A 25,383-nucleotide genomic window follows, 5' to 3' on the forward strand; every position below is an offset into this window, starting at 1 on the left:
TAAAGTGAAGCGGCGCCAAGTTTACTTATTTTGAAACACACCTTGTTGTTACCGATTTTTTATTCTGTGGATTAAGTTTCCGTTTCCGGCATTTTGTGACAAAATAGTGAGGTTATGTATCTGTCATTCTCTTTCTCCCAACAGTTTCAATGAAGTGGAGTGTAAATTACAGGAATTCATGATGAGTTATTCAAAATTCGATCTTACTTTTAAGATCGGTCAATATTTAGACCGGCACCTTGTTTTTCCATTGCTGGAATTCTTAGCTGCAAAAGAGGTATGGAATTTATGTCAAAGTAGTGCTTACATTTTTTGGTTAAAATCCGTAAACGTATACATGTTTTTATTTCGAATGAATTACAGGTTGAATACATGCAAATAGTAATAAAACAACTACCCCTACTGTATTACAGAAATAGCTCTAAATATATTTCACACAATTGAAACCTATAGACACACTAACCGTGTTTTGGTATTTATTATTGTTTCGCCTAAGGTTCATGACCAACTTACTGATGCAAATAGTACCTAACATTAAAATAAATATATAAAGTGGAATACTTTACAACTGCAAGTTCTTCTATGCCTTCCATAACAGTAACTACATTTCAATTTAATTTCAGACTTATGACCAGTCAGAGCTTTTGCAAGCAAAATTGGAAATCTTGAGCAAAACTAACATGATTGATTATGTTATCGACATTAGAAGAATGCTCTATCCAGATGAAGATACACCTGAGGTTAGTACATTGCCTATGTATTTTATTTTTAGTTTTTACACCTATATTACTGTGGTATTAGAATACAACATTGAATAAAGCATATTAAAAGTCTGGAAGTAATTATATTAAGATATAAAAGCTGCATGTGGTGTGGGTAATGAATAATTGTACAATGTTCATGTATATGCTGTAAAATAAATATTTTGTAAAGTCTCAATTTAATAATAATTTGCAGGAAATCAAAACAAGGAGAGGAGTGGTCCTATCCCAACTGCAGGAGCTACAAGATGCAGTGGAGCCGGTGCTGCGGCTGATGCAGCGCGACGACGTCATGAAGACAGTCGAGACCATGCGTGACCCCAAGACCCTCATCAACTATCTCACCACCAACAAGGAGTTTGATGTAAGATGTTCATGATGCAAAGTTACTTAAGATGATTAAAGAATGTAAATTATACTTTTTGGTTCAATTAAGCTGTGAATACCTGGGAAAGGCCAATATCAGTCTAGCAATGGACAATTATTAGCTAATGATAATGATGTAAGCATATGCCAGTAAATGCTAAGGTACAATCCACAAAAAACTTTTTATACAAATTTGATAATTTTTAAATCTTCAGGAATTGTTAAATTAACTATGTATAATTTCCTTTCAGTTTAAAATTGAGATGATAGACAGCATGTACCAGCTGGCTAAGTACCGCTACGAGTGTGGTAACTATGTGGAATCAGCCTCATACCTGTACTTCTGCCAACTTGTCATGGCACCCACCGACAAGGTTAGTAAAACATAATTTATTATTTCCTTATTAAACAAAGCTCAAATAGAGAGAAGTACACACTAGTACCTCTCATGAAGAGCAGCAGTCCGCAGTGTAAATAATTATTTCATTCATTCCCTATGTATTGGGATTGAGCATCCATGCTATTTTTAGAATATTTGGTTAACATTTATTGCTATAGAACAGCCAAGTGTCCAATAGATTCTATCATTTACCAATTCAATTGAAAACTATAACTAGTCTTTCTACACCAGTTACACTTGTTCAGGAATCATAAAATAAGATAGACAACAAATTAAAATAGTATGATACTTTATTTACATAATAAGTATGGATCATAGAAATAACATTTCAGTTCCTAGTTTTCAATTTCCACACAAACACTGCTGCTATCCTTGTTATCCTGCAATCAAAAAAACAATATGGTTAGAAGGCATTCCTTAAAAATTACATACTACTTATGTGATAAAACCAATCTTACTTGGAACTGAGTTATCACTTCATATCTGGGATGGAACTGGTTCCTGTGATCTTGGAGACTTGTTGTAGATCGGAAGCATTGGCTACAAGCCTCGCACTGATATACCAAGTGGATTATAGACATGGCCTGATTGGTTTGGGTTTTTGTAGTGAAATGGCCAACTTTATACCTGTAAAAAACATGTAGTCATAAGGTTATTGTTGTGCTTAGGACATACAGAAATAGTAACTCATATACTGTACATACCTATGATTGTAAAGCTGTTCATAGTTTCTGAATTTTCTGTCACATGCATTGCAAAGTAATAGTTTGGGAAGAGAGAATTTGTAACAATGCTTCAGCCAAGGACAGACTAAGAAATGCAGCTCTGCTGCTTTGTAAGACAGAAAAAACATATCACAAACATTGCACTCATAGTTCCTCGCAGTTACATGAAGCTTACTATGTTTCAGTAGTCGAGGGATGCATGTGTAAACTTTCTCGCAAAACTCGCATTGCAGTAACGAAGATGTTTTTATCTCTTGAATGCAATCTGTGCTCTCGGATTGGCAGCATTGTACGGTGTGCTTGAATGCTAGTTGCTGCTGCGGCCACACCTGGTAGCACTCGACGCACGTCCACACGACCTGCCAGCGCGGCTGCGGCTCCAGCATCGCGTGTGTCACAGAATAGTGCCGCTTCAGCCCAGTCTCGTACACGAAGCATTTCCCACACACTTTGCAAGAAAAAGATGTCCGTCTGTCCGCGGAAAAGCTTTCAGATTCCTTTTCTTTCGCGTAGCTAAATGACCTGTTCAACAGTTGGATGTTTTCCAAGATTCGGGCATTGTTTTCTTTTACTTTTTCCAAGCTGTAGTCGAGGGGTGTCATGTCCTCAGTCGGCTTTTCTGCTTCATTCAGTGTGTTAGTTAGAAGTTGTTGCTTCAGTGGATGGGGAAAGCATTTGTTCCTTTCTAAAATTGGATGCCCTTTAATAGATTTATTACAATTTAAGTTTCTCTTTTTAGGAGCATGTTTAGGCAATCTGGAATTCGTCCACAAGAGGCTTTTAAATTGAGTGGTATTAATTTCTTGTGCGCAAGCATCGAGGTTGAAATTTGATTGTTCATTACCCAATGCAATTTTGACGACGAGTCGCGAAGACTTCTCGGCTTCTCTCTTGTGCGGCGCGGTCCCGTCTCGCCACTCACCGAAGCTGGCGGCACACTCATTATTATCACAATCCTCAGTTATCCTAACTTGCAACGATTTAAAATTAACGCCTGTTTCAAATTTATGGACAAGCAATACTTTCTCTGACATCCTTGTGTTTGTCAAAGAGACTGACAAACTGACATCAATTAGTTTTTTTATTGTTGTCATAAACAAAAATGAGGTCGATAACCTTTTTATAGGCTACTGACCTCTTTTGTCGAGCCATTATAGGCCACCGACCTCTTTTGTGGTCCTACCACACTCTCGCTCCCACCCTCAGAATAACGACCAATCACTTCCACTCACCAAACCTCTCCACTCCAGAACTACCTATCAGTGCTGTGGGGCAAGTTCGCGAGCGAGATCCTGGTGCAGAACTGGGACGGCGCGCTGGACGACCTGACGAAGCTGCGCGAGTTCATCGACAACGGGGCCGCGGGCGCCGCCGCCACGCACATGCAGGCGCTGCAGCAGCGCACGTGGCTGGTGCACTGGTCCCTGTTTGTGTTCTTCAACCACGTGAAGGGGCGGGACTTGATCATTGAGATGTTCTTGTACAAGCCGCTGTGAGTATTATTGTTTTATTTTCTCTCTCTGATTTGAGTATGCCTTATTATTTATTATGTTTTTTCAAATCATCTCCGTACTTAGTACTTACCAAAGTCTCCTTCCTTATTGGCATATCGGTGTCAAACACTATAGAGCTAGGCTAGGGTTTGTAAACTTGTAAACATGGTGAAAGGATTGCTGGCCATTCAAATTAGCGTCATTTGCTGACTGCCCAGGGTGCGCGCGGACGCAAAATATGCCATTCAAGGAGGCTCCTTTCGTACATCCTACTTAATTGTATCATCCTACCTAATGTAAGTGGACACATAATTTTCATTTCAGTGCAATAAATGATACATTATGTTACAGATACCTGAACGCCATCCAGACCATGTGCCCGCACATCCTGCGCTACCTGGCGACCGCCGTCATCATCAACCGCTCCCGGCGCAATGCGCTCAAGGACCTCGTCAAAGTCATTCAACAGGAGGCCTACACTTACAGGTATGTGGATTTGCTAGCGGCTTCCAGTGTTAGATCAGTATCCAAGATACTATAATGTCTCTACGATTTTGGTGTTGTATGTCTTTGATTATTTGCAGGGTCTCTAATACCTATACGTAATATATGCCCACTATACAAATAATCATAAAATTACAGACCTCATTAACTTGCAAGTATTCTGGTTACTATGAAGAATATATGATTTTATTGCTTTAAGAAATCTCATACACGCAACCTCTGTAACAGAATGGAAGACCTAGATAATTTCAATAAATAAGCTTTTAGACGTAACACTGCTGAATCATACTAAATCCCAACCTTCCCTCAGGGACCCAATAACGGAGTTCATCGAGCATCTGTACGTGAACTTCGACTTTGAGGCGGCGCGGCGCAAGCTGAACCAGTGCCAGGCGGTGCTGCAGACGGACTTCTTCCTCATCGCGTGTCTCGACGAGTTCGTGGAGAACGCACGGCTCATGATCTTCGAGACCTTCTGCCGCATACACCAGGTCATCAGCATCGGGTATGTGGATTGTGGTTGTACTGTTGTTACGGTTGATTGGTGGAAGTGAATGATTCGTGTGTGTGGGGTTTGCTTCTGCGGTAATGTAGCTCAGACATGGATGGCCCTATTAGTATTATTTTTCATGAGATGTGATCGACGGTTGTCCTTAGGTTTTAGTTGATTAAGGTTTTTTTTTTAAATGGGTCAGCCGTAATATGACTGGCCTGCGTAAATTAATTTTATTGACTACGGTTGGGTAGGTAATATAACATTATATCATCATATTTTACTACTTGCACTGGTATAAGATTATGTTTAAGTAATCAATCATACAATGTAAACAATGTAATCAATCACACTGTGAAGCTTCATAATTTTCTACCATTTCAGAATTCATGTTATATTAGAAAGCAAGGTATGAAATCAATAATTTATCTTTCTATTGTTTCTTTACTCCCCACCAGAATGTTAGCTGAAAACCTGAACATGCAGCCGGACGAAGCCGAGTGCTGGATCGTGAACCTCATCCGCAACGCGCGGCTCGACGCGAAGATCGACTCGAAGCTGGGCCACGTGGTGATGGGCGCGCAGCCGCTGTCGCCGTACCAGCAGCTCGTGGAGCGCATCGACTCGCTGGCCGTGCGCTCCGAGGCGCTGACTTCCCTCGTGGAGAGGAAACACAAAGCTCGCAACCAAGATGTAAGTTGGACAAAAGAGGAGGACGCCGTGCAGTTGCATAACTGAGTTTCTCATAAGTTGGACAAAGGAGAGAGCGGCCGTGCAGTTGCAAAACTGAGATTCTAATAGTACTGCTCTTTAATGTTACAAAGTCAAGTGATGCTACCCCAAACTTATGATTGCTTATGATTTTTTTTACATAAAATTATATTGCAGCGGTAGGACCTATTTTAACATTTTATTTTTCTGTTGCAGATACGTTGGGGAACCCAAGAATTCTAGTACCCTACATCTTTTTGTTCACCGGTCGCAAATTTTGTGAATAACTCCACATGTTCCAACTACAATTTTGTATTATTAAAATATTAAATATACATATTTATCCACATAATTATTTATGGTATTTGTTACCTTTAAAAAATGAAGTATTAGTTTTCTTATACCACTTGAACTAACTAGGGGGAAGGAAGTAGAATAAAAGTAAGCTCTAACACATTAATAATTATTTATTTGGTTTTCATACTATTCTACAGGCTTGATGGTAATAAATCTAGACAATATAAAAACAACCATGATTGTAGATATGACGAAGCAGATAACAAATGTATAGAATGAGTCCTCAGAGAAGACGTCAGTGAATGCTGGTATCTGGTTGTATATCTCCTCCACAACATGCATGTTTCCTTTAGAGCGAGTCATTTTAATCACTTCTTCTTGCTCTTCTTCTTTTCCAATTTAGTCTGTATAGTGGAGGCGGGCTGCTCCACCGGGGCTGCGGCACTGATGTGCTTGTTCAGTAATTGCAAGAGCTCTAGGCAAGTTAAGTTACCACTCTTCAGAGTAACTTGTTTGTATTTTGTAGTTTCTGAAATAGAATATAAGATATACCTACTATAAATTTATGTTATTTACTTCCCTCTGATGAAAAAGAGGGATGTACAGCATGTTATTTAAAAAAAGTGGTGTGTGTCTTTAGCTTCAAAAAGCTAGGTTTAAAAAAGGGGAAACTGTTCAAATATTCCTCAATTAATTTGAAATAAACATGTTTATCAAATATATTGCTACAGGCTGATGATAAATGATTAATATTTGGTGTTTACAAATAAGTACTTAGTAACATGAATAATAAAATTATGTTACCTGCTACTGAAGGCACAAGGGCAATATCAATAGTAGGTTCGCTACGATCGCACACAACTTCAGTTTTCAAAGTACAGTTTGGATTCGTCAAGCTTATCTTCTTTGAACTGATCAAATGCAAGAAGTCTCTGAAAAAGTATTCAATGTTTATTTATAACCTAGACAAGTGATTTTTAGCTGGACAGCTTAGATTCTTAAGAACTTTATAATAAATCATTGTTGCATTAGCTTAATTAGATCAGTATTAGCGCAAAGTATTTTTAGCAAAGAGACTAGAGCTTATTCACAAAACTTACCGAGTGTGCTTTACATTATCTCCAAATGGGTCAAATTTCACAGTGATTCTCTTGGCTGCTTTTAGATTTACTGATCTAAGCTGTTTACCAATAGCTGAAACAACCCCTCCGGATCTGCGCAATGCTCCACTGAATGGAACAGACATAATTTTCAGAGAATTTTCAGGAACGAGAGAAAATCGATCAAGTTTTTAAAACAACACATTTACAGAGGTTGTTATCAACAATAAATTTATATAATGGTATATAGTGTAGTATCAAATATTTTTCTTTTTAGTTTTTATGTTTATAAATAAATAAATCAACATGAAATCATCATTTATTTCACTTATTTCGATTAGAAATGATTTCAATAAGTAATACGTTACTCCAAAAATGCTTGTATAAGTTTTTCTCTCAGAATAAGGATTCTACTATAATAAATGCTCAGAATAATATTTCAAGATTGTCTATGGTGCTAGCGGCAGACGCATATCTGTGGATACCCTAATATTTTAATTAGTTGTCTATGGCAAACTAATTAAACTTTTGTCTATGGTTTAAAAAAAAGAATGTCAAATTAGATTGCAAAACGTCAAATTACGGACAATATCCACATCGCCCAAATTATCACATTTTGAGTATTTTGTTACAAAATATTTAGTTATTTCTTACATTTCTGCTGTACGTTGCCTTAATAAAATACTAAGATGTACCCCGTTGGTCAAGGTGAGTTGCAAAGAGGTACTCAAGTGAAGAGCGTGTCCTTTGTTTGACTGCCCTAAATATCGATGCTTGCAGGCATCGTGCGTCTCGATTTACAATCTGAATTGAAACTGTATCAGAAGTTGTAAGAATGGCTGATTTGTTTGTTTCTGCTGTTATCGACACAGCTCCAGCGGGGGAGACGAGCACGGCGGCGGTGGGAGTAGCGGGGGCGGTGAGCGCGGCGGCGGGGGCCACTGGGGCCTCCCCGGGGGCCGCGACCACTGCGGCGTCCCCCGGCACCCCCAGCACGGGCGTGCCGGCGGCGGGCGCCATCGCGCTGGTGTCGCCCGGCGTGGCGCCGCCGCCCGACCTGCCCGTGCTCACGTGCCCGCGCCGCCCCAACCTCGGCCATGAGGGCCGCCCCATCATGCTCCGCGCCAACCACTTTCAAATATCCATGCCCAGGGGCTTCGTACACCATTATGATGTCACCATACAACCTGATAAATGTCCCAGGAAGGTAATTATGCTCAATTTATAAGCTTGTTTTTTTTTGCTGGTATCAGCTTTATGTAACGTAACATGCATTTCTAACCATTTTAGTTGTAGAATAAGTGGAAATCCTTTAAGTTACTTCCAATTTATTTGTTTTTGTTATTGTTTACTATAAATCTGTGCAGCAAACTTATTTTCCTTATGTTTTAGGTAAATCGAGAAATAGTGGAGACTATGGTCCACTGTTATAACAAGATCTTTGGAGCTCTGAAACCAGTGTTTGATGGCAGAAATAACTTGTACACCAGAGATCCCCTGCCTATTGGCAATGACAGAGTTGAACTGGAAGTTATATTGCCAGGTGAAGGAAAAGACAGAGTATTCCGAGTTGCAATCAAATGGGTGGCCCAGGTATGTTAACCATTATTGACAGTAATCATGGATTTAATTCACCAATACTATGTTAAAAGTACTGCAAATTGTGCATCTTTTTAACCATATCTGTAACTTTTTAGGTGTCATTGTTTGCATTAGAAGAGGCTCTGGAGGGGCGAACACGACAGATACCTTATGATGCTATATTAGCCCTAGATGTAGTGATGCGACACCTCCCCTCCATGATGTACACCCCCGTGGGCAGATCCTTCTTCTCATCTCCTGAAGGCTACTATCACCCACTTGGAGGAGGCAGAGAAGTCTGGTTTGGTTTCCATCAGTCAGTCCGGCCGAGTCAATGGAAGATGATGTTGAATATTGATGGTGAGTGTATAGTTTTGGAGTCTATAATTATTCAGGGATCTCAAGAGTTGCAACAATCTTCACCTGTGCCTTTTTGTGTTATAATTTGAACATGCAAATGGTGTTGAGTGACCATAAGCAGTAATTTTATGTGTTGGTGCTAATAAAATTATAGTTTTTTTACAGTTGCAATTAGGCTTTCATTTATCAATTATCATACACCTGCATAGTGCATGCCCATTATGCTACAATTACTGTTGATGTTGTTGTCTTTCTTCATTATTAATCAATTTTTTGTTCACAGTGTCTGCAACTGCGTTTTACAAAGCCCAGCCAGTCATTGAGTTTATGTGTGAAGTGCTAGATATAAGGGACATTAATGAGCAGCGTAAGCCTCTGACAGATTCACAAAGAGTGAAGTTCACAAAAGAGATAAAAGGTTTGAAGATTGAAATCACCCACTGCGGGACTATGAAGAGGAAATACAGAGTGTGCAATGTGACAAGGAGGCCAGCACAGATGCAGTCGTAAGTGATTCATGCTCATAACCATTGCTTAATTAGGTACTTTGGTTTAAAATTAGTTCTTAATAATTATCATTATATCTATACAAATGTATTTTATCCTTGATAAATCTTTTCATCATCAAATCATAAAAAATATTGTAATTACATAATGGCTTCATAACCTTTTCGAATATAAGCTACCTACCTACAAATTACCGTAGAAATAAGGGAATACAAAATGGCAAGCTATTTACAGTTCAGGACCCAGGAACCTAAATGTATACATAGCCTAATAAATATAACTGTCCAATACTACCACTAACATGCTCTTGCACCATAAGCATCCTTACAATCGCCACACAAACAACCCAAAACCAACCGCCCAACAGGTTCCCCTTACAACTGGACAACGGGCAGACAGTCGAGTGCACGGTAGCCAAGTACTTCCTGGACAAGTACAAGATGAAGCTGCGCTACCCGCACCTGCCCTGCCTGCAGGTGGGGCAGGAGCACAAGCACACGTACCTGCCGCTGGAGGTGTGCAACATCGTGCCCGGGCAGCGCTGCATCAAGAAGCTCACTGATATGCAGACGTCTACTATGATCAAAGCCACGGCCAGATCTGCTCCGGATAGGTAAGGATTTGATTAAGTTTAGATGGGGTTAGCAGTGGTTTAAGTTCACATGTTTTAATTAAATATGTAGTAGATGAAAAGTAGGTACAATGAGGTTTTCTCAATCTTGCATTTTTTCTATAGTGGGTTAGTAGGAAAGTAGGAAGTGAGCTCATGATGAGTCATCGTTTACGGTTTCATATTGCCTTTATAAAATTGCAGCGTAACTAATTTTGGTTGTAAAACCAAAGTTTTCTTGCAGGAAGTCCTGCTAACATGCAATGTGTTACAATGTAGCCCCATAAAATTTTCGTTATAAAAACCAAATGTATACTGCTTTCTATTTTTTCATGTGAAGCCTTATGGGTACGGCATATCCGGCCCACGTATGATATATGGGTTCATATTGCCATATATGTATTCAAATTTGTAAAGAGAGAAGTCATGGCTCCATGGTCGAAAAAAGATACAAGCTTGCAAAAACGAACATGAACATCACAAAGAAATCTGTATGGTCAAGATATTTTATTTTCCGAGATTTCTGCATCAATAGCTTCATACGTTTATTGGTCAGACACATGGCCCCAAACCTTGCTACCCATATAATTATAATTAAATTTATACTAACCTCAACACTCCAACCCTCAGGGAGCGCGAAATAAACAACCTGGTGCGTCGCGCGAACTTCAACACGGACCTGTACGTGAAGGAGTTCGGGCTCACCATCTCCAACAACATGATGGAGGTGCGCGGCCGCGTGCTGCCGCCGCCCAAGCTGCAGTACGGCGGGCGGGTGTCGTCGCTGGGAGGGCAGGTGAGATAAAAAAAAAAACAAATAAACAGAGCGAGCTAATAATCAATGGTAATGAAGCTATCATGGATCGGCTTCAGCCCTTGTCGACCTATCAAAAGGTGTAGGAGATAACACCATGGTTCGCAACATTCATCATTAAAGAATAGTCCACCGCTGGGCATAGGCCTCTTCCTACGGGGTGTTAGCTCGGATCATTACGTGAAGGAGTTCGGGCTCACCATCTCCAACAACATGATGGAGGTGCGCGGCCGCGTGCTGCCGCCGCCCAAGCTGCAGTACGGCGGCCGGGTGTCGTCGCTGGGAGGGCAGGTGAGAGAGAGCTAATAAATAATAAGAATAATATTTATTCAAAAAACTATAGGTAGTATTTACCTTTAGCATTAAGATTTGACCAATTTTTAAAATACTACCTATAGTTTTCTGAATAAATATTATTCTTATAATGATGATGAAGCTATCGTGTTGTTTGTTCAGACCATATCATCCAATGAGGGGTAGACAGCTTTGCTACATTTGCCAAGTTCACCTCCCATTATCAGCGGATAATTTTATCCATTGTTGGACTCAGGGCATCCTCAGCAATTGCGAGGATTACTGGAAACCATAAGAAAAATGTTGGATGATCCAACTTCTTCTTAACGCGATAGGATTATTAATTTGCTAGGCTAGTTTGGCCTTTTTGCACCATTGGGGAAATCCATGCTAGCCTGATTGCAAAACAATAATCCGTTGTCTTTCAAAAGATTTCTATAAGTTTAAATGGTGATACATCGCAAATGTATAACATAATATTATGTGTGTTTCTCAGGCACTGCCGAACCAGGGCGTGTGGGACATGCGCGGCAAGCAGTTCTTCATGGGCGTGGAGATCCGCGTGTGGGCCATCGCCTGCTTCGCGCCGCAGCGGACCGTGCGCGAGGACGCTCTCAAGTAACTATTACAATATACCTACCTACTGTTGTTTTTGTGTCTCGGACTGTTGATGTCGTGAAGCTCGATTAATATCTATGTACTTACACTTTTGTACCTATTCATGCAACGGATTTTGAGGTACAAAACTAATGCTACATCTTAAGGGGATCCCTAAAGCTAAAATGCTAAAGTCGGCTTGATATACTTGATTAGATTGGAAAAACGGTGGCTTCTATCACATTGATAAAAATATATTTTGTAGCAGAGGGTATACTGAACATGTTAGTTGCTTATAAATTGGTGCAGGATTATAATAAGTATGTTAAAAAAAATTGCAAACACACCATGTCTTGCCATTTTTTGACTTATTATGAAAAAACCCTCGAAATCAGAGGGCCCATTTTCATGGAATCTTATATGTATGTGTAGGTAATTAAATTCTTAACAAAGTTACCTTAAAGAGTTGGATTTAATGGACCAGAAGTCAACTTTTTTTGCAAAAAACTAATAAATTCCGGTTTAAAAATGATGACACCGTGACAGATTTCAGATTTCTTCAGTCGTCGCCCTGGTGGCGGCCTGTTAGGAGCGATACCCACGCCATTTTATTTTTTATCAAATATTTCACAAAAACTGATTAAATCAACAAATTATGACTACAAGTATTATACTACATATGCATTTGCTATGGAAAGTTAATTTTCTAATCATTTTAGATGCAGAAAAGCCGAAAATTCTTAGAAAACATTTCGCCTTTTCGATTTGTTTACATTTTTTACTATAGAGTTACAGATGCATAGATAAAGGTAAACATTGCACATAATGACACTTATTAGATTCTCCGAATAAGAACTATACGGTCAATGCAGTATGCCAAAGCGCGAGCCTGTTTATATTCTGAGGGGTAATTTATTTTATTTTAACGGTTGTGTATGGTAGGTAAGCTACACAATATACAGGGTGTTGAAAAGTAAGTTCATAATTTGTTTTATTTGAAACCAAAAACCGTAGTTAATTAAAAATATATATATTTTAAGATGTGGTAGTCTGTACACTACAGGTTGTTAAAAATAAGTAAGTATTTTTAAAAATTTAAGATCTAAAATTTACATAATTTTTTAAATCTATTTAACAAGCTTTGCAAAAAAGCGGTTAAGTGCGACTGTATCTCGCCATGAAAAAAATGAAATGTTTACTGTAGCTATGAATTTTATGCGTTACAAGTGGAATAAAATACCGCATAATATTATGTACAACTATGTAAGAGTCTAGTTTTAAAAAAAAAACTCATAAGAAAATATTAAATACACAGGTTTTTTAACCCCTGAAGGAAATAGAGGGGTGTTATAAGTTTAAAGTAAGGGCTGAATTTTTTTTTTTAAATTAGGGTGATAGGTAATGTATATTTTTAATGATTTTTTCAAATAGATAAATGTTATACCATTTTTAAATTGCCATAAAATTACCTATAGTTACTCGTATAGTTATAGAAAAGGGCAGGGCTACCAGTGCCCATTCGCCACTGCAACCTAAAAGATCTATAAATTATGACTCCCCATGCCGAGTCTCACTCTACAGGCCCAGGTCTTTTATAAACCTGATATTACCTATACAGGATGTTGCAAAAAGGGTATACTGTGCCGAAAGGGTTTGACTCAGGGGTTATTCTGAACAACTTTTGTTCTCCAAGTTTTGGAAATTCTCGAAAAATAAATTCGGTCTCTATAGTAAAAAGTCACGTGATCGAATAAGTTTCTATGTAAAAGGTTTTGTTACGTGAATTTTCAAAATTGTAGAAGAAAAGTGGATCAGAATGGCACCTAAATCCACTTTTGGCTAAGCTTTATACCCTTTTTTCAATACCTTGTATAAAATATCGTCAGCGTCACCTTAGATCGTAATCATCGTAACTCCTCGTGACCAAATTTTAGAGGAGACAAAAATACTGTTTTATTTGTAGTTCTAGTTGGCATACTACCCACCTAAAGTTTTTTTTAACTAGCCTAAAAATGATTTGTTTAGACAGTCTATCTTCCTGTTCAACCGCAGCCTGAGTGCCAGTGACTCAATGACTGAAAGGAGGCCATTAGTGCTCCTAAATAAATAAAGCAGGCCTGTAGATTATCTTTCAGTGTACCGACACATCTGATTGCTGTAAGAGCCTGATAAGCTCTTCGAACGAGTCATACCTCTGTGGTGGTACGGTTTCGACCTTTCGGACAGTCAGTTTGGCATCCGAAATGCGGATTCGAATAGTGGGTACAATACTTTGCGTTCGTTCACTGTCGGAGCAGGATAAGAACCACGGGCGAGTTGTTGCGCTGGCTGTTTGCTTAAAAATAGTAACCGCGTTCAACTCTATCCCCTAGAGGGCGAACCTTTAGGGCGGCTCTTGTATACCATCACTTGTCTTCTTATCTGCAGAAAATTGACAGAGGTCATACGTGTCTAACAAGTACATTAAGGATGCGAAAAGAGAGGGTTTGTTTTCACTGAAGAAGTTCAGTTGCGGAGTTCCACAGCGGTAGGTCTTGGACCCCTCTGCTGTGGAACTTGGCATACAACGCGGTCCTGCAAATCAAGCTCGCAAACGGCGTTAGCACAGTGCATTTTTCTAATGTCACACAGGTCGTGAGGTAGGCTGAGAGCCTCCTTCGGGAATGACATCCCAATGATTCATTACGAAAAAATTGCTGCAGCTGTGCTCGCCATGCAGTGCATGGGCTACTTCCGAATCTGGGGGGCTGTTGCAAAGGAGTCCGTTGCCTCTATACGGTACGGGTTCCGTGCGATCTATGATCCTTCCGGGAGCACCTGTCTTGTCAAGTCGAAGAGAATGGCTCGTATTCGACGCAACCTGCAGTACTGGTGGGATTGGTTGGAGGACAGGACAGCAGGAAGCTGCAGCAACCGTCATGCTGTGATTCGACGCATAGATGCAAAAAAAAGTTGAAAGTAACTTCATGTTAATAAAATATTAGATCTTAATTTAACAACATAACATTGCAAAAAAAATTAACATTGTTGAGTATGTTATTGTAATTTACTAAAGTAGTAATAAAAACAAAGGCTTATTGCATAGTTTTCGTTCACGTTCGCCTACATCGCACGTTGTATATGAGAATAAAGGGTATAATTACTAAGTTTTCTTGTTTAAAAATCACGGTTTGGGGTTTAGAGGAAAACAAATGGTAAAATGCGGAATACTGTTTTTTTTTTTCGAATAAAGAGGAAAACATGTGAATTCAAAAAACGTTTCTATTGACACCAAAGAGTACTTTTCGCCGAGAAAAGTGGAGTTACAATGTTTGCGATCTAAAGTGATGATAGAACTAGAACTTATTTTTTCAGTTCACCTGCTGTTGAGTGAAATCGTAATTAGGTAAATGACTCCTTGACATGAAAATAACTTTTTTTTTATAATCGTTATAACAAAACCGTTTTTTTTAATACAGCAATATCTGTAGGTGTACTTACAGTGAGCAAAAGAGCGCAGCAAGGTGTAAATTTTTTGGTTTTTAAGAAACAAAAATATTATTTCTATCATATCCCAAATACACATAAGTACTTAAAAAAAAAATACACACTCTCGCCTTGTACTAATGTACTCCCTTGCGGGGGTACTTACATGTTATTATTTTTCTGGTGACCTCCCCATATCCCTTTGCCAGCTACGTAACCTTTTGTGACACCCTGTATATGCAGAGTTCTGCAAACTACTGTTCTGCTTTTGAAACACCAAAAAAAAATTATATGAAGAAGCGTTTTTTTCACGAATATAAAAAATTACGTAGGATAAAAGTTTTTCAGAGTGACGCCTGAGTAACGCCCTTTCGGCTAACTATACTTTTTTTATTTACTATTCTTATACCTCACACGGGGGCAGAGTTTAATACAACACCCTGAACTATTAAACTCTGATAATATTTTCGCGATTTTTTTACATTCTGATTTCATTTCCTGGCTTAGAAATAACATCAATAACATGCTGCACACGTAGGTTTCGGCATAGTATTAAACCCTTTTTGCAACAACCTGTATAAATATCGGCACGGGTACGACTTTATATATAATTAATTATTAAATATTAAAAATACTTTCAAATAAAAATAAATATTTTCGTATCACAAAACAATATTACTTACTTAGTATATTTTTAACAAAGTGGCATGTCTTCACTTTTATGTTTTCGAGTACTATGTTAAAATTTCATGTCATTGTCCGTAGAACGCCCCGCATACCTCAACCCCCCCTCACTAGATTTGACAGATTCTGATTTTCTTCCAGCTTTAGTGACAGCCTTAAGCTACTACCTACATGACCTCCAACCGCACCTCTCTTCCAGAAACTTCACTCAGCAACTCCAAAAGATCTCGAACGACGCGGGCATGCCGATCATCGGGCAGCCGTGCTTCTGCAAGTACGCGACGGGGCCGGACCAGGTCGAGCCCATGTTCAAGTACCTCAAGTCCACGTTCGTACAGCTGCAGCTGGTGGTGGTCGTGCTGCCCGGGAAGACGCCTGTTTACGGTTAGTGGGGGTGTTTAAGGGGGGTTTGGTGTGAGATGTTTTAGTAGCAGGAAATAACTTTACTGGCACTAGAACAAATATGTTTTTTATCATGAACTAACACGACGACACTACTGGATATGCCCTATGCCACTCCTAAGATCTACAACAGTAACCCTGGCCTTCTTCTGCTGTTCCCGGCATGTGCCGTATTTTGATAACTACATACGAAAGGCATGGTGTCAGTAATTATATCCGCCAGTCACCTATTCCTTTTATTATTCCCAATACAATCAACAAGATATAAATTAAAAGCAAATTCACATAAAGATACACGGCACCTACAGTTGCCAACCAAAGAGCACCTTATTATACATAAATGTATAAAGCTAAAATCACCTCTTATTCCAGCGGAGGTGAAGCGCGTGGGCGACACGGTGCTGGGCATGGCCACGCAGTGCGTGCAGGCCAAGAACGTGAACAAGACGTCGCCGCAGACGCTCAGCAACCTGTGCCTCAAGATCAACGTCAAGCTCGGCGGGATCAACTCGATACTGGTGCCCTCGCTGCGGCCTAAGGTACTTTTACATAACTACTTAACTAGTTGTGTCGTCGCGTCTTTGTTGGCAAACAGTTGCGTATACATACCTAACATACTTTTACATGACTATTTGTAGCGTCACGGAAAAAGTTTTCTGTCTTTTTTCTTTCTTTCGGCAACCTGTTGTAATATTCATCTTACGCAAGTAGTTTCCAAAGAAACTGTAATAATTCGGAAACTTTAATGCGCTACCTTAGACCTAAGTTATACCGTATGTTGTTGGCGTATAGTTTTTGGTTCAACTTTGAATTTATTTTATTTTAAAGTGAGTCTCTTGGATTTCTCAACCTTGATTAACGTACCGCTCGCATGACAATTCTCCGAAAGTCCTCTACCCCGTACTTTTTTATTTTGCGTACATACAAATAACCAACACCCCCCTCCCCGCAGGTATTCAACGAGCCGGTGATCTTCCTCGGCGTGGACGTGACCCACCCGCCGGCCGGCGACAACAAGAAGCCGTCCATCGCGGCCGTCGTGGGCTCCATGGACGCCCACCCCTCGCGCTACGCCGCCACCGTGAGAGTGCAGCAGCACAGGTACCTACTCGGAATTACGCGGAGCCACATGTTTACACACACACGGGGTTGGGCGGTTTCTTTATCCCATATAGGTACGGTCAGCTGCATAAGTAGCTATACACTTTTGTACCTTGTCAAACTACCTACATAACAAACCGTCAAAGTTTGAATAGGCAGTTTGTGAGTTTGACAAGGTACAAAAGTGTACAGCTACTCATGCACCTGAGTGTAGGTAGGTGAGATAAATACCGACAGCTTTAATAAAGTTGTTAAATTTGAGAAATTAATATCACTATGGGTTGATATATTTGGATGTTTTGTTTAATGAATGGTGTTTGGTTAAGTATGGTTAATGCTGAGGGGAAGATACACGTGCATTTCGTGTTTCATTAGTCTGCTGAATACAATTTTAGATATGGGTGCTATTCCTTCGTATTTTGTAGTTTTGTTTTTATAAATATACTTACACCATTAAAAAGTAAAAAATCATTTTTATATGCAGCATCATTGGATTCGATGTTGATATAAGAATACATAAATAGATGTGATATTGAAATCGGCCATCCCCACACACACTGGTTTAGGCTTTAGCAGAATGTAGCGGAGTATGTATAAGTACTAATGAAAAGACCCCCTTAAAAGTTCCAATGAAATTAAAGGCCTTATGACTCGGCTATTCCCCATCTCCCATTCAAGTAAACTTTGATCTACTTCTTACCTCTCCTTAGTATAGTTAGAAAACGAAACATCGCAATACGAAATCGTTCTGATGATTGAAATATTAACTACTAATACCTTGAGAGTTTTGAAATTATAAACGCTTAATTATAACAGCATTTAGATAGCAAATTCACTAATTTAAATGTGAAGCAGCCACATCTACGGCGCCGGCTGCAATGTATAAATAATCATTATTTTCAATTATGTGTTTTTTACATAGCAATACAGCAGCAACCTTGTTGCGTGGAAGGAGTGTTATTATATTTAATTACTTATTTAAACATTTACTTAATTGTTTGTATTTATTTAAACTGTTTTGAAACCATAATCTGACAATATTTAATCTTGTAATACTTAATAATGTCCTAAACCCCTCAATTTTATGAAATAATCAAAAAAGTTAAGTCTTTTCCCCTTGTAACTGTGATTTATTTTTTGGATGGGAGTAATTGGGAAGTTAATAGCATAACCAAACATACATTGCAGTAACATTATGTTTTCAAGAAGTGAAAGTATTGCTTATGTGATTATGATAAATCGATTATGATTATATTTAAATTTAATCAATCATGCTGTCAACTACCCAATTCACACCCCACATTTGCTCAATCTAAATGAAATCCCTCTTTGCAATAAATCCCAATATTAATATTAACCGTCCACAAGAAAACACACACACAAAAAACTAGTACATAGAGCCAAAACCTTGAATCTCAGCAATAAATGACAAAATATAAAGTGATGCTTTTCACAGGCAAGAAATAGTACAGGAGATGTCGAGCATGGTTCAGGAGTTGCTTATAATGTTCTATAAGAGTACGGGCGGGTTCAAGCCGCACCGCATCATCATGTACCGGGACGGCATCTCGGAGGGGCAGTTCATCCATGTGCTGCAACACGAGCTCACGGCCGTCAGGGAGGCCTGCATCAAGGTTGGTGACTAGCTTGCATGAGACGAAAGGAGGCGCGACCAGAGGATTGTCAAAAGGAGTTTTTAATTATTTTTAATTGTAGTGTTGAAGTTGAAGTGTGTAGGTGGATTTTTTATGTTTGTGCGTTGGATAAATTAATATTTGTAGTATGTTGTTTTTGGTAGTTTTGAAGAGGCTGTTTACTGTATTTTTTATATTGCAATCTATAAGTTATAAACATAGTAGATTAATCGTTTTAATTATTTTTACGTAGTAGGTATGTTTGTTGGTTGTATATTGTATGCTTTTTATTGGTATATCAGTATACATGCTACTACATATTTATCAATTGTATTAATTTATGGTTTATTTTACATATCTGTAAGCTTGCATGATCTGATGCTTCTTAGTTTGGTTGGTAAAAGTGGTAAATGGATGAAAATTTTAACATATTTATAAAATAAAAACAAGCTTCTTTTTGCACATTCAAAAGCAAATACAGTAAAGTATTTATAAAATTTAGTATTTTCTTTGCGTCGCCAGTCACGTTTCCACCTGTGACCTGTGACATAGGCAAAGGCACCTTACAACAATAACACATTTTCATCCGTTTACCGCTTTCACCCTCACTCTACCCCGCTCTAACACTCCCCCTCTCTGCCGCAGCTCGAGGCTGAGTACAAACCTGGCATCACGTTCATCGTGGTGCAGAAGCGCCACCACACGCGGCTGTTCTGCGCCGACAAGAAGGAGCAGTCGGGCAAGTCGGGCAACATCCCCGCCGGGACCACCGTGGACCTGGGGATCACGCACCCGACCGAGTTCGACTTCTATCTGTGCAGTCATCAGGGTATTCAGGTATAATGTCATTCATTTCTTATTAAAAATAAAAGTTTGTTGTGGTGTGTGGTTGGTAAGTACGGTCCTAATAAGTCTCAACACAACTGTTGTTGGAATACTATATCCCATTCTACGGGGAAAGACATCTGACAAGATCCTTATTACATTTGAAGGGTAGTTTTTGTTTGTAAAGAATGTCTTTCCCCGTGGAATGGGACATAAGATCCGATAGCTTAAAACAGTTGTGTATTTATTTACTGAACCGAATTTGCTTCGCCGCTTGTGTTGTGGTAAAATATTGGTCTCTCATCTGCAAAACTGCAACTTCATACAAACAATAATTCTACATGAATAACCGTCTCGTTTTGCAGGGAACCTCCCGCCCGTCCCACTACCACGTGCTCTGGGACGACAACCACTTCGGCTCTGACGAGCTGCAATGCCTCACGTACCAGCTCTGCCACACTTACGTGCGATGCACACGCTCGGTCTCCATCCCCGCGCCGGCGTATTACGCTCACTTGGTCGCCTTCCGAGCACGCTACCACTTGGTCGAGAAGGAGCACGACTCGGGCGAAGGCAGCCACCAGTCCGGCTGCTCCGAGGACCGCACACCCGGCGCCATGGCGCGCGCCATCACCGTGCACGCCGTCACCAAGAAGGTCATGTACTTCGCCTAGGTGAAAACCTCTTTGCGGTGCCACTGGCCGGTAAGTCACGGGAATCGAGTTGCTACAACTTCTCGAATGTTTAAACGGAGTAACACTTTGATAGTGATAGTATACTTGTACAGAGAACGTCTGGGTCTCTAGGCGCTTCGGTGTCGGATGTAGTTTTCTTTAAGAGATCTTTTTTAGCGTTTCGCTCAGTGGATTGCGTGACGGTGCCAGCTGGAGTGATGAAAGGAATCCCCTCCTCGTGATAAATTACATTTGTATTTGTGTAGTTTTATACAATAATTCTTCCATGTTTCTAATCTAAAAGTCATATAAATATCAAAGTAGAGCAGGTGACATGACGTCACGCTCTTCACTGAGCGAAATAGAATCTACAGAGCAACGCGTGCGACGTTGCCACTTGTACATTTTACCAATAAAATGCCGGGAATGAATTTTGGACCGCTCTTAATATATCGACTCTAATAATTATATATTTTTATGGCAAAAAAGACACAGTGTAATCGTAACATTAGCAATATGATATGTACCTCTGATCGACAATCTCTAAGTGCACATAGTTTTTATAATATATTCGAGTGTAAGATCAAGCTTGTGTTAATTTTGTTAGCGGACGTTCTTTAAGTTCTACTTATGTAATATCTATATATTTTTTACTAACTTGACCTTTTCCGTACCTATTTATGGTATGAATTTGCAATAGATGTGTCTAAGTGTCTAATGAGTCAAAATCAATATTTTTACTCCTTGTGTGATAATTTCACAAGAATCATTTAATAATGATGTTATTAATGGTTTATGGTAGACACTAGCCTAATCGTTTATCGATCAACACAAGGCCACTACGATGCTTGTAGTGAGATTTCTTCGTACCAAATACTATTTTTAAAGTGTTAGAATGGACCGGGAACAAACGAGGCTTGAGCTTGTGAATAAAATCGAAACAGACATTTTATATTAGTAGCTCTTTTACATTTAACTGTTCGATTTCAAAACTATAATTCTTTAGTCCCACTATTTCTTACTGACTTTCGATATCTTCCTAAAAGTTTCTAAATTCTTGAAATTTACAAAAAATATTATTTATCTTTGGAGTTTTTGTGTAAGAAAATAAGTTTTGAAATACAGCAGCGGAAGGTAACTTGTACTATTAAGGTTCGTTTTGATATATCTCTTCAACTTCAATAATTGTTCGCTTAGTATTTAGGAGTACTTTAATAATAATTAAGATTATTTTGTAGATATTTTATATATGCAAGGATCAGCAATGGTACCATAAAAGCACAAATCAGTCCCGTTTGGCGAGCGAGCTAATAGACAAGAGTCATGGCGTAGTGAGCAGGAGCACGGCTAACTGTAAACGACGACGACGTGTGTAGTGTATCTCGCTATCTCGCTCTTCACGCATTCCGTGTGAGACAGACAAGTGACTATGACATGACTTTTGTCGCGCGTAAAGATACAGAACGCGGGGGTTGATTTACTCCTTGCGGTACCAGCATTGCCTGGTCGACTTCAGCCGGGTGTCACATTAAATAGTTTTCTATTTTAACTTTAGGCAATTTTTTGTGTGTTTGTGAATTGCAACCGCCTCTCCAGTTCTCACACACTACAGCCTAAGCATGTATGGATTTTGTTGAGGTTGAGTGTAGCTAGTCGGTTGCTGATCACTAACAGCTTGTATTTCACTTGATGCCTGCCAAATGTGTGCAAATGCAAATAACATGTTGAGTTTACTTAGGTACAGATATTTTAAATATATTTATTCACTCTGAATAAGGTATAGGTATAAATATTTTGTAAGTGATTTTATTTTAATGAAAGCTTAAACAAGGGAATTTGAATGTTCTTAGAAGTTAATTATTACTTTTTTATAATGATCAAAGCATTGACAGGTAGCCGTAGCTACGGAGCGGGAAATGATCGTGATATTTATTCTAAATATAAAGTGTTATATTTACAAACGCCTGTTTTGCAAAGGCGGCTCAGATTAACACGTTTAATCATAAATATATTGACCGTATCCCCGTAAAGACGTTTGTTTCGTCTGTAATGTCGTGAAATATATAATAAATCATTAATTTCATGGCCTTGTAGATGGATATGATCGTCGGACGAAAATATATTTTTTATATTAACAGAGCTGCATAATAAACATTACGGAATACACTTTGAATGTGTTTGTTATGTAGAGACACTTGGTCAATCCTTATATTCGTTGTGTTTCGGTGCCAATTGTTAAAAGTGTCCTGGTCACTGGATATAAATTTAATGAATTGTAAAATGAACTTTTAAAGTCATATCTAATTCTCATTTACTTATCAGGAGGAATCTATCTATTATGTTTATAATATTATTTATTTCTGAGAGTAGCTGTTCCCTTAATAAGAACTTAAGTTTATAATAATAAATAAATCGTAAGTAGCAGCCACTACAAATGATATCGTAAAAATAGCTAGCATTATGAACATTATTCGTGTATTGGTAGCATATTACGGGATATTTCAGCATGTTAACGCCTGTATTCTAGTAGTTTATATTTGTAAGTAAATAAGCACTATTGGAAATAATTTGCAATGTTAGACATTTCAAAAAGAGTGAGAAATCTTAATCAATTATTATTGATCAATACCCCAGCGTTTCTAAGGTCTTCGTCTGTACTCACTGCATTATTAGTGCTACGGTAGAAATGCTCGTGTTCTCTTTGTCTAGCACTAACCGTAGTGAGTGTCAGGTGAAGATCTCGGCTAAATGAGCTACTACCTCTATTTTCTCCGCTCTTTTTGCGATGGCTCACGAGCTCTTGGTTTAATCCATTAATAAGTCAAGTAAAATCAGATACAATTTCTGCCATCTTTAATAATTTTTTGACACTATTTAATACATATTTTTTATGAACTTGATATTTCATAGTGATAGTACGCAATAAATAGACGCAATTTTAACACGATCTTCTATTGTTATTTTAACAATCTGCGATTCCCCCTAAGGCCAAAAATTAAGGTTGTTTGTACCGCCTTTTAGTTTTTAAGTTTTCTATAATTATATTGTTATTTTTAAACGTATATATATTTTTCATTTGTACACAAATTGCTGTTCACACGATTGACACCTGCTTTCGTTTCTGTTCTGTAATGTTCTTGTAAGTTCGCTTAGCATCTATGTATTATGTGCGTGCACTGCTTTAGTTGTGTAGGTGTGCTCAGGATGTTAGAAGGTTAAATATGTTAATGTTAGATGAAATTTCTTCGTGCAGGGTAATGTTACTTCTCCAAAAATGTAATAAAAGGCGATCTTATATAAATATATCAACGACATCTTCACGTGTAGCCTATAATATTTATTAATATGCTCTCGTTCTGTACTAGATGTAATCAGTAAAGTTTGCGATTTTAACTTCAACTAGATGTAAACGTTAGAATTAATCATTCATGGTCCTTTATTAGAATATCATACTTTTAGATGTTATTTAACATATTAATAATAACATAATATAACAAAAGTATTTTAGTAGGATACTGGGCATGAGTGGATAAGTTTTGGTCACTGACAAACGCAAAACGGACTTAGTTATTTTGTCTCCCATATAAAGTATGATGCCAAATGTGTGATTTTATCTGGTGATACATTTTTAGCCGGGTCTGTTTTACACTAAGTTTACATTATAAAAAATTACATCGCCAGTGACAGAACTTATTTTTCAACAGGACTTATTTTCTCGATAAACTATTTTTTAAATGTTTAATCTGGAGATGGAAACCTTGTTTGTTATCATGTTGTTGCAGCATTGAAGATGGGATTCCTCTGTTACGCAGTTAATTAATGCATTATCGCTTAGTATAATCAGCAATGTCATACTAATGTAATACGGCATCAGATAGTGCAAAGGTTATAACGGTTTGGTATAGTAGTAGTAGCAGCCCTCCTCGGTAACAACTCTCTTCAAACGATAGATTGAGTATCATATTGATTGAACAACCTGTTAATTTGCATAATATGTAATACCAAAATGCATTTCAAAATTCGGTATTATCGAATAAATCACCCATATGATTATTATGACGACTGCTGCAAAAACTTAATGGAATGTTCAATGCGTTTACCTTAAGAGGGCTGTTCTATAAATTGTATTCGGTTGCCAGGGGTTTACCCTACACACCAGCTCGAGCAGATTAATGATTCTGTTATTTTTTTATCTGTTTTGTAAAGCGACTTGCACCATATCTTTAAATCTGCCTAAAACAATCCGTTCCAATAAACTGATACTATCGTGTTTTGACGTTTGAATATGGATTGAAGACTAATATAGAAGTGGTGTTCCAACATACACCCTATTTATGATTTAGTCAAGTTTAATCGAGATTCAAGATATGATGCAAGACTTAACTTTAGGAGTAATAAGCCGAAGTTCATCACTTCAAATATAAACATGAATTAGAAAGTGAAGTCATTTAAAGAATACAGAATCCCATGCACAGCACAGCTTCATTCTATGATCTCCGTTGTCGTCGCGGTACCGTCACGTCTTGTTTGATGTTTACTACAACTTGAGTTAGGGCTGATTTTATAACAGTGAGATCAATGTTATCAGTTTATTAATTAGCTGCTGTCACTGTCTAACACAATAATTCAGACGTGACAACATCAAAATTATTTTATTGGTAAGATTTATCTGGCTATTTATAAATCAGCCCAACTTATGTTGAAAGTTAACGTGGTATCAATGGCGATGATCAATATTTCTTTAGTCATTTTACTGTTTTATCTATGAATTATAAATTGTAATGATATTGAAAGCAAGAATCATGATCAGCTCCATTGTACATTATGTTCGTAATCATTATATGCATTTGAAATTGTAATAGTGGTGTTAATTTGTAATTGGTGGTACCGAGAATTATGTGTATAGATTGTAATACAATCTGTTTATTTAAAACATGCTTTCATTTAACTTCCTCAGTTCCTCATTCCTTTTAGGGTTGAATAAT

At 38.3% G+C, this 25,383-nt stretch overlaps 5 protein-coding genes across 10 annotated transcripts; 2 read left to right on the top strand and 3 right to left on the bottom strand.

Annotated features, from left to right (window-relative positions):
- Positions 1-112: 112 nt before the first annotated feature.
- On the top strand, positions 113-5,805 carry LOC105389300 (eukaryotic translation initiation factor 3 subunit E). Its single transcript, XM_011560401.3, has 9 exons — positions 113-277; positions 624-740; positions 958-1,125; positions 1,379-1,501; positions 3,503-3,744; positions 4,097-4,231; positions 4,560-4,754; positions 5,201-5,435; positions 5,670-5,805. The coding sequence occupies exons 1-9, from the start codon at positions 179-181 to the stop codon at positions 5,694-5,696; spliced, it is 1,341 nt and encodes a 446-aa protein (XP_011558703.3). The 5' UTR covers positions 113-178; the 3' UTR covers positions 5,697-5,805.
- LOC105389299 (zinc finger protein 28) lies at positions 1,800-3,299 on the bottom strand. The gene is made up of 3 exons (XM_011560400.3): positions 2,232-3,299; positions 1,986-2,154; positions 1,800-1,907 (listed from the first exon to the last, which is right to left on the bottom strand). The coding sequence occupies exons 1-3, from the start codon at positions 3,284-3,286 to the stop codon at positions 1,863-1,865; spliced, it is 1,269 nt and encodes a 422-aa protein (XP_011558702.3). The 5' UTR covers positions 3,287-3,299; the 3' UTR covers positions 1,800-1,862.
- A 97-nt stretch (positions 5,806-5,902) lies between the features above and the next one.
- LOC119692392 lies at positions 5,903-6,113 on the bottom strand. The gene has a single exon (XM_048633385.1). The coding sequence runs from the start codon at positions 6,111-6,113 to the stop codon at positions 5,937-5,939; it is 177 nt and encodes a 58-aa protein (XP_048489342.1). The 3' UTR covers positions 5,903-5,936.
- LOC105389298 (39S ribosomal protein L53, mitochondrial) lies at positions 5,903-7,080 on the bottom strand. Its single transcript, XM_011560399.3, has 3 exons — positions 6,851-7,080; positions 6,555-6,682; positions 5,903-6,279 (listed from the first exon to the last, which is right to left on the bottom strand). The coding sequence occupies exons 1-3, from the start codon at positions 6,994-6,996 to the stop codon at positions 6,119-6,121; spliced, it is 435 nt and encodes a 144-aa protein (XP_011558701.2). The 5' UTR covers positions 6,997-7,080; the 3' UTR covers positions 5,903-6,118.
- A 317-nt stretch (positions 7,081-7,397) lies between these two features.
- Positions 7,398-25,331, top strand: LOC105389297 (protein argonaute-2). 6 transcript variants are annotated; one of them, XM_048633475.1, is made up of 15 exons: positions 7,401-7,558; positions 7,711-8,057; positions 8,243-8,443; positions 8,548-8,791; positions 9,075-9,297; positions 9,666-9,911; positions 10,539-10,599; positions 10,909-11,013; positions 11,513-11,634; positions 15,962-16,146; positions 16,537-16,703; positions 17,117-17,265; positions 18,722-18,899; positions 19,545-19,736; positions 20,090-25,331. In XM_048633475.1, the coding sequence occupies exons 1-15, from the start codon at positions 7,540-7,542 to the stop codon at positions 20,396-20,398; spliced, it is 2,748 nt and encodes a 915-aa protein (XP_048489432.1). In that variant the 5' UTR covers positions 7,401-7,539; the 3' UTR covers positions 20,399-25,331. The 6 variants fall into 6 exon arrangements, with proteins under 6 accessions (XP_037968800.1, XP_037968798.1, XP_048489432.1 ...); XM_048633474.1 differs by having other exon boundaries at positions 7,402-7,558; positions 18,707-18,899; XM_038112872.2 differs by lacking the exon at positions 10,909-11,013 and having other exon boundaries at positions 7,398-7,558; positions 7,723-8,057; positions 10,539-10,704.
- Positions 25,332-25,383: the final 52 nt, after the last annotated feature.

Source organism: Plutella xylostella, chromosome 5, assembly GCF_932276165.1.
Source record: "Plutella xylostella chromosome 5, ilPluXylo3.1, whole genome shotgun sequence".
Classification (NCBI taxonomy): Eukaryota; Metazoa; Arthropoda; class Insecta; order Lepidoptera; family Plutellidae; genus Plutella; species Plutella xylostella.

Bases quoted from the DNA above. Each gene is read 5' to 3' on its own strand.
- LOC105389300 (XM_011560401.3), top strand. From the start codon at position 179: ATGATGAGTTATTCAAAATTCGATCTTACTTTTAAGATCGGTCAATAT. The intron at 4,755-5,200 runs GTATGTGGATTG...ACTCCCCACCAG, and splicing joins CACCAGGTCATCAGCATCGG to AATGTTAGCTGAAAACCTGA. The intron at 5,436-5,669 runs GTAAGTTGGACA...TTTCTGTTGCAG, and splicing joins ACAAAGCTCGCAACCAAGAT to ATACGTTGGGGAACCCAAGA.
- LOC105389299 (XM_011560400.3), bottom strand. From the start codon at position 3,286: ATGTCAGAGAAAGTATTGCTTGTCCATAAATTTGAAACAGGCGTTAAT. The intron at 2,155-2,231 runs GTATGTACAGTA...TGTTTTTTACAG, and splicing joins GAACAGCTTTACAATCATAG to GTATAAAGTTGGCCATTTCA. The intron at 1,908-1,985 runs GTAAGATTGGTT...TTTTGATTGCAG, and splicing joins AAGTGATAACTCAGTTCCAA to GATAACAAGGATAGCAGCAG.
- LOC119692392 (XM_048633385.1), bottom strand. From the start codon at position 6,113: ATGACTCGCTCTAAAGGAAACATGCATGTTGTGGAGGAGATATACAAC.
- LOC105389298 (XM_011560399.3), bottom strand. From the start codon at position 6,996: ATGTCTGTTCCATTCAGTGGAGCATTGCGCAGATCCGGAGGGGTTGTT. The intron at 6,683-6,850 runs GTAAGTTTTGTG...ATACTTTTTCAG, and splicing joins GATAATGTAAAGCACACTCG to AGACTTCTTGCATTTGATCA. The intron at 6,280-6,554 runs GTAACATAATTT...ATTCTATTTCAG, and splicing joins CCTTGTGCCTTCAGTAGCAG to AAACTACAAAATACAAACAA.
- LOC105389297 (XM_038112869.2), top strand. The intron at 16,704-17,116 runs GTACTTTTACAT...CCCTCCCCGCAG, and splicing joins TGCCCTCGCTGCGGCCTAAG to GTATTCAACGAGCCGGTGAT. The intron at 19,737-20,089 runs GTATAATGTCAT...CTCGTTTTGCAG, and splicing joins GCAGTCATCAGGGTATTCAG to GGAACCTCCCGCCCGTCCCA.